General features: G+C 42.1%; 1 protein-coding gene and 1 long non-coding RNA gene across 2 annotated transcripts; one reads left to right on the forward strand and one right to left on the reverse strand.

The window, feature by feature from the left end:
* Positions 1-330: 330 nt before the first annotated feature.
* LOC121846583 (4-trimethylaminobutyraldehyde dehydrogenase-like) lies at positions 331-1,624 on the forward strand. Its single transcript, XM_042322723.1, has 3 exons — positions 331-859; positions 1,111-1,231; positions 1,598-1,624. The coding sequence occupies exons 1-3, from the start codon at positions 705-707 to the stop codon at positions 1,622-1,624; spliced, it is 303 nt and encodes a 100-aa protein (XP_042178657.1). The 5' UTR covers positions 331-704.
* A 701-nt stretch (positions 1,625-2,325) lies between these two features.
* On the reverse strand, positions 2,326-7,826 carry LOC121846607. The gene is made up of 3 exons (XR_006083529.1): positions 7,324-7,826; positions 2,756-2,863; positions 2,326-2,681 (listed from the first exon to the last, which is right to left on the reverse strand). It is a non-coding gene; the product is annotated as an uncharacterized LOC121846607 (long non-coding RNA).
* Positions 7,827-8,154: the final 328 nt, after the last annotated feature.

Here is an 8,154-nt window from a genome sequence, read left to right on the forward strand (position 1 = left end):
ATTTGAGACGTCGGGCGAGGGGCCTTCAGTACCTCGTGGAGTGGGAAGGGTATGGTCCGGAGGAGAGATGCTGGGTTCCGGTGGAGGACGTGTTGGATCCTTCTATGCTGCGACAGTTCCACCATCTCCATCCGGATCGCCCTGCGCCTCGCCCTCCGGGTAGTCCCCGAGGAAGGTGTCACGACTTCTGCCGAAGTTTTTCCCTCTCCTTGTTCGGGCGGTGTTCGGCGGTCGACCTTCTAGCCATCGCTGATCCTTTTTTAATTTTCCATTGGTTTTGTCTTGTCTTCCATCACATCCCATCAATTACATGTTGTGTATGTAGCCCTCTGTTCCCCCTCATGTCCTTGTCGGTGATTGTTTATTGTAAGTGCATGTGTGCGTCGGGTTATGTTACCCATTGATTTTTATTATTATGTTTTCCGGTGTTTTTTTTGTAATTAAACTGCGCCGTTGGAAACAGTTATTTCTCTCCTACTTCTGACTTCTCTGCCACCGGTTAAAGAGCCTTACACTCACATACTCTGGTAGTGACTGTCCAGTCTATATTTGGAGCGGTTTTTCGTGGAGCAGTTGGAAAGGACGTGGAGAGCAAGGAGCTCTGGTAGTGACTGTCCAGTCTATATTTGGAGCTATGACGGTAACTCCACATTTTGTATCTAACTTTATATGTAACTCCACATTTTGACTGTAACTCCACATCCATGTATTCCAACACAGACAACTGCACAGATGCCATGACGTGTGTGAAGGAGATCTTTGGGCCTGTAATGTCAGTGATGCCCTTTGACACCGAAGAGGAAGTGCTGAAGAGGGCCAACAACACTACATTCGGCCTGGTTTCTGGAGTCTTCACCAAGTACAGTACCAGACCCATACACATTTAACCTTCTACAATAATCTTTCCTCGATTCCTTGCATCCTCTCTCCTTGGCTCCTCAAAATGTATTGGATAAGGTCTGATGGGAGGGGCATTGGACTTTTTCCTACAATTAAGTTGAGGCGGCGAGGAAATAAGATGCAAGGAATAGCAGAAATTAAGACGGAGACCTTGAATCACTAACTAGTCTAGTACACTGAGTCTCTCTTCTTGTTCTTGTCTCCCTGTAGGGATATATCCCAGGCCCACCGGATGGCTGAGAACCTGCAGGCTGGAACCTGCTTCATCAACAACTACAACATCAGCCCTGTGGAAGTACCCTTCGGAGGGTTCAAGCAGTGTTGTGGGAAGGCATGATAATAATGATAATAATAACCCATTAAATGTAATTAAGGTTTGTCAGGACCCTACTTAGGAACCCATAGGAAAAAGAGATGGCTGAAATAGACATACAAACCGTATTTTCACATATCAGTTCAAATATGTCAGCAGATCTGATGTTGTAACAATGCCATAACGGTAATATGAAATTAAGCAATAATAATCAGATTTTGTTGTAACAGTGCTGTAATGCTAATACAGCAAAAAAATAACAACAAAAATAGAAAGCAAGAGAGCAGACATGCAAGGCGGATAGAGAAAACAAGACATTACATATTCCTCATTAGATGGATGTGTTCTATGTGGTGCTCATTGGTCTCTTCTCTTTCTCCGCAGGTTTTGGCAGGGAGAACGGCCAGGTGACCATCTAGTACTACTCCCACCTGAAGACTTTGGTTGTGGAGATGGGAGACGTGGACGATTACTTTAATTGTTAACTTACCAATTAAGTGCCAAGGAAAACCAAGACCTATACGCTACTGTCCTTGAGACGTTTGGTGTATTTGTCCAGCCGAGCAATGTAGCATTGTTATTGATAGTTTATAACAGCAAGTAACTAACATGGCTGGTCTGTCTGTACAATGTGTAAGTATGAGGATGTCACCAAGTGCTAAAAAGCCTAGTCTTCCCCCACTTGATCAATACATTTAATACTTTCCATTTCAGCTGTGATCCTAGCCAAAGTCAATATGAAGAAACGTTTCCCATGGTCCGTCACTTTCTAGCACATGTATCTCTCACATTTTGAATAAAAGTTTGTAATACTCAGTTTTCCTATTCCCCAAAACATTGTATTCCATTTCAGATGTTTGATACTTAAGAATATAAAATTAATTTAAAAACCTCACAACGAATTATAATTCACATATAAGCTATGGTACTTAACTGGCCTGAGTGGAACCAATATTAAATCTACTACCTGTTACTGTAATTTAATTATGCCAATGTGTTTTCATTAATTGAAAACCCTTAATCTATTTTATGAGAATTTGTAAGATTCTTGTTTGCATAAAATAGACTGAGACCAGTCTTTTCAATAATAGGTAACAGAATTTATTCTCGGGGGGCGCTGCCACGTTCCCACGAGCAACAGTTTATATACAAAACATGACGTCATTTCATTGCTTAACAGAAACCCCTCCTCTCGACAGGGACAAAGTGAGGTGAAAAGTTCATTCTAACTTACTAACACACTCCCAGGTAACTTTTGACCCCTCAACATTATCGATCACCACTTAGCTGACAGTTCTAATTAACAGAAAACCTAGGAATGCACTCACTGTCTTATCTAAAAACCCCAGAGCTCAGTTTCGGCAGTTCAACCATAGGTCATGATGAACATCCCAAACCCAGGGTCTCACAGAGCTGGAGAGAGGTGCTGGTTGGGTTTCTCTTACAGGACGAGATAACGTATCCTCTTCTAAAAACAGATGTAGACCAAAATGAATGCCAAATTGAAGGGTCAAAAATTATAGAATTGTCCAATCTACTTACCTGAGGTGTAACGTCTCCAATAATGGCCACAGCATCCTCGCACCCAGTTCAAGACTGCTGACACTGAGGTGAGAAGAAGCTGGATAGTAGATGGACTAGGATACATTCCTGTATGGATCGGGAGACAGTGGGTTTTATTCACAAACAATTAGTCCTAACTAGACCTAAACATGTATGGTAAGTTGTGACTTGTACGAATAGTAGGTTACTGCAAGCCAGCATTGATATCCGGAATGATCTAAACTTTATTCCAATGGGAAAATGGTATTGCCAGTAGGCTACGCTGTCAGCAGGTAAACCTATACAATATAATAGCCTATATTTGATCCGATAATGTAGTGAAGATAAATCTTAGACCAACATCTGGAAAAGTGTATATCTCGCTTCGCTCTGAAAAGGAAATTTTGTTCCCACTAGGCACCAGCCCAATGAACCACCTGGGTGTGTATGGAGGATCAATGTGTATAGGCTCCATCGGGTAACTCGGCGGCGTGTGTGTAGGCTGTGCCTATATAAATTGTACAGGAGAGGCTTTCCAGGCTGAACTTGCGACTAGATCCATTGGGCGAAGCTGTTGATATGTGGGCCATTTGTCCGTATCAAATAAATAATAGGTGTACATTATCATCACTACAGGCCTATCTACTGCTGCGTGAACAAAACAGTCTATGAATGGAACGTTTAATCAATGATATAAGCCCATTATTAAAGTGGCATTGTTTAAAGTGAATACCATTTTACTAAACATTAAAGTGGCCAGGATACGTCAATTGTGCACTATGTTAGTGATGGCTGTTTAACAGTCTGATGGCCTTGAGACAAAGCTGTTTTTCGCTGCTCTGTAACCTCATCTGCACCTGCAGTGAAGTGGAAGGCTGCGACCATCCAAGTCCAGGACCCAATTGCACAGGGCGGGGTTGAGACCCAGGGCTTTAAGCTTAATGATGAGCTTGGAGGGTACTATGGTGTTGAATGCTGATCTGTAGTCAATGAACAGCATTCTTACATAGGTATTCCTCTTGTCCAGATGGGATAGGGCAGTGTGCAGTGTGATGGCGATTGCATCATCTGTGGACCTGTTGGGGTGGTATGCAACCTGAAGTGGGTCTAGGGTGGCAGGTAAGGTGGAGGTGATATGATCCTTGACTGGTCTCTCAAAGCACTTTATGATGACAGAAGTGAGTGCTACGGGGCATTTGTCATTTAGTTCAGTTATCTTTGCCTTCTTTGGTACAGGAACAATGGTGGCCTTCTTGAAGCATGTGGGTCCATAAACACTCCAGCCAGCTGGTCTTCGCATGCTCTTAGGAAGCGGTTAGGGGTGCCGTCTGGGCCAGCAGCCTTGCGAGGGTTAACACGTTTAAATGTCTTACTCACATCGGCCACGGAAAAGGAGAGGGGGGGCCCGCAGTCCTTGGCGTGCTGCGTCAGTGGCACTGTATTATCCTCAAAGCGGGCAAAGAAGGTGTTTAGCTTGTCTGAAAGAAAGACGTTGGTGTCTGTGACGTGGCAGGTTTTCTTTTTGTAGTCCGTAATTGCCTGCAGACCCCGCCACATACGTCTCGTGTCTACCGACATTTCACTTGTTTGATTGGCTTGCGGAGGGAATACTACACTTTATGTTCAGCCATATTCCCGGACATCTTTCCATGTTTGAATGCGGTGGTTTGCGCTTTTAGTTTTGCATGAATGCCGTCGTCTATCCATGGTTTCTGGTCGGGGTAGGTTTCAATAGTCACAGTGGGTACAACATCTCCAATGCACTTTCTAATAAACTCACTCAGAGTCAGCGTATAAATCGATGTTATTGTCTGAGTCTTCCCGGAACATTTTCCAGTCCACATGATCAAAACAATCGTGAAGCATGGATTCCTATTGGTCAGACCAGCGTTGAATGGTTCTATTCATGGGTACATCCTGTTTGAGTTTATGCCTATAGGACGGTACGAGCAAGATGGAGTCATAGTCGGATTTCCTGAAGGGAGGGCGGGGGAGGGCCTTTTATGCATCGCGGAAGTTAGAGTAGCAGTTATCCAGTGTTTTGCCCGAGCGGGTGCAGCAGTCAATGTGCTGGTAGCATTTAAGTAGCCTTGTTCTCAAATTAGCTTTGTTAAAATCCCCAGGTACAATAAATGCAGCCTCAGGATATATGGTTTCAGGGCTGTCGAGGTATCTGCTTGGGGGGGGTTGCTCTTATATGCAATTTAAATAATAGGTCTACATTATTATTACTACAGGCCTATCAAATCAAATTTATTTATATAGCCCTTCGTACATCAGCTGATATCTCAAAGTGCTGTACAGAAACCCAGCCTAAAACCCCAAACAGCAAGCAATGCAGGTGTAGAAGCCATCCAGTGGGTCGCCACTTTTTGAGCCCCACATTTTTTGCAAAAATATAAATATAACGTTTCACAGACTTAGATTAGAAGTGCCCTTCCAAGAAGGCTTAAGGTCATTGGCCACAGATAAAATGGTCAAATCACGTTATATCTACAGTAGCATTTATTGGACTGATCATGTCAACATCTTACTTTCAAAGTCTTAGCTAGCAGTCATCATTAAGTAGACAATCTACTGGCAAATCCTTTTAAATCCTTGTCATATGAAGATGAATAATTAAGAGAAATTATAGATAAAACGAATTGGTGCTCATTGGCCATTGGACATGAAGATTACACAACAAGTTAGAAATCGCAAATTCAACAATGAGTTGTTTGGAAGGAATCAGCGTCTAACTGCGAGCATTGCAAAGAAACCACTAATGTTAGCTGCTGTTCATTGGAGTGTGTGTGTGTGTGTCCCGAGTTCCCACCATAAATCCAGAGAATGCCTGACTTTGATGACAAAATTTGCCCATAAAGGACCGCTGGCGCCACCTTCACAAGGTGAGTCCAAATATGTCTTGTATGCTGCTGCATAAATGATGTAATATGCCAGGGAGATATGTATACTGTAGCTAAGAAAATAATACTAAGTGTATGTGTAGTAAGCTGTTAGTAGCCCATGTGCCTCACCCTAATAAATTTGGTCTATTTTCACCAACGTGGTATTGTAAACATGTCGTTCATGGCCCGGTGTTTGCTTGCTTGGCTACTTTTTTGTACAGCTTTGACAGTGGTGCTTGGCTTGTACGTGCAACTTCAGCACACACAACATTCTATAATAGAATGTTATTGTGTTATTTGACATGTCAAATTAAAAGCTTATTTAACGCGTCAAATAGTGTTATATGACATGTATTTTTTTTGACACATAAAGACCCAAACGGCATTCAATGTGCCTCACCCTAAAAATGTGGTCTATTTTCACCTCTTAATTTTGCCTACTGTTCTAACTTGGTGGTGCACATATAGCCTATAACCTGTTTTAGAGAAATGTAATCATTAAATATTGTCAGAGCTTTCATTGTCTGTTTATATGCCCCCTTTATTTATCCTACAGTTCTGACTTGTACAGGGAGTGCACTGTAAGAATGGCCCATGTTCTGAATTCTGTCGCTGTACATTTCAAAAGTGCTAAACAAATAGTTATATTGACTACGTCCGTTGTCGCTTGCTCATTAATGTCTTAATCAAAATTACAGATGGCCTCTTATCCGATTGTTGTCCCATTTATGCCATAGTTTGTACATCTCAATTGTCAGTAGAAACCACATTTGTTTAAGCAAGTCTGCCATATCAGCTGTTTTTTTAAAAGACAGTAAATGAGGCTGAATGAACATGGTTCGCTGCCAGACTATGCTCCGCTGAAACCAAGGTGTTGGGACTCTGCTGTTGGGACAGCTTAATGTAGGCCCTAACAGTTTGTGGGCACCGTTTGTCACCGTTATAGTGTAATTAATATATTGTTTAGTGTTGTGTTGTATAGTGGCTTTGCTGGCACACATCCCACTCTTTTTTTTTTGGCCCCACCAAGATTTACATGCTAAAATCGCCACTGGGCCTATATATTGCTGCGTGAACAAAACCGTCTATGAATGTAAGGTTTAATCAAAGCCCCTCATTGAGCGCAAAAGCTTTGATCGTTTTACAACAGAACGGGGGTCAATTTGATTACCACCTTCAAGGAAAAACTTCAAGGGACGTTTGCCTTTTATCAGCGTGCACTTTTGGAACAGCACAAAAGACCGCTGCTCGGTCACGTCACCTGCTGAGACGAAACGCCAATCCCTTCAGGCTACTAATGCGCATAACCCCAAATGCCATTAGGCCTACACTTTTGGTGTTTTAATTGACGTCTCTTTCCATTCCGATGCTGGAATTATTTGAAAGTGGATGAATGTGCACAAGTAGCCTGCTTTTTGAAGTGATGTGTTTGACAATCAGATTAAAATATCGTGTCTGCATGTTTTCATTCCACATTGCAGTCAAATGACATAGGTTCCGTACCGGGAAGAAATTACATGTTTTTTTCACCTCTGGTCATGGCCGAAATCAAATGGCATTTACTAGCTTGGTTGCGATATCGGCGAATATCTTTTCGCGATACTCTACATCACAAATAGTAAGTAGGCTATAGCCTAGAAACTCTAACAGATTAAGAGAGTGCTGATAATGACAGTTTACCTTAGCAGTAGTGACAGTGTTTCCCTGAAGTGCAAATAGCCAATCCGATTCCTGGATCAGGACTGTTGATTAACAACTAATTATGGATGTGTGGATCTCAAACGATCAAGTGCGAAAAACTTGTTCGCTTGATTGTCGCTGCTCATGTCGTCTACTCTTGAAACGTATGCGATTTCTGCCTTCAGAATGCGAATATTGCATTGAAAACACGGGTGTAGACGCATAAAAGTCACATTCTGGTCTGATTGTGTTCAAATCTGGTTGACTGCCCGCGCAATGTTTGAGGATTTCTACTGTCTGGACTGTTCATTATAGGTCTACCGCTAACTGCAACTCACTTGAGTCACTAACGAGTCAGACAATGCCACTTCAATAACGTTTACATATTCCAAGCGGAAGTCAGGGAAACCGGATAGAGGTTTTCAAATTAAACGTCTATATTACTCCTCAGTTGAGGTTACTTCATATTTAGGTAGCTATTGTAATGGATTTGTTTGCCAGCGCAAGTCTAAGAAAGCACTAGCTGTATTATGCCTAGAACAGTGACGTTTCAGTCCGCTAGGTGTATCTTTACAGCATGGGCATATCTCTAGCTAATGTGGACATCCCCATGCATTCACCTTATCTATTATTATTACGTTTCATTATTCCTGGTATATGCTACTGGTTATGATTGCAGACAGAGCCCAGAGAATGGGAGGGTGAAATATTGAATAGTCATATTTTGATGTTGAATCTATAAATTATGTAACTGGAGTCTTTGCCACTCAAAATATTGTTTATATAATATTTAGAAATGTATTTCATCACTCAAAATCTTGCCATATTCTG

Source organism: Oncorhynchus tshawytscha, linkage group LG05 (genome assembly GCF_018296145.1).
Source record: "Oncorhynchus tshawytscha isolate Ot180627B linkage group LG05, Otsh_v2.0, whole genome shotgun sequence".
NCBI classification, from domain to species: domain Eukaryota; kingdom Metazoa; phylum Chordata; class Actinopteri; order Salmoniformes; family Salmonidae; genus Oncorhynchus; species Oncorhynchus tshawytscha.

What these genes read in the sequence shown, in the direction of transcription:
- LOC121846583 (XM_042322723.1), top strand. Translation starts at nt 705, where the DNA reads ATGTATTCCAACACAGACAACTGCACAGATGCCATGACGTGTGTGAAG. An exon ending in GTTTCTGGAGTCTTCACCAA is followed by an intron (nt 860 to 1,110) that starts GTACAGTACCAG and finishes GTCTCCCTGTAG; the next exon opens with GGATATATCCCAGGCCCACC. An exon ending in TCAAGCAGTGTTGTGGGAAG is followed by an intron (nt 1,232 to 1,597) that starts GCATGATAATAA and finishes CTTTCTCCGCAG; the next exon opens with GTTTTGGCAGGGAGAACGGC.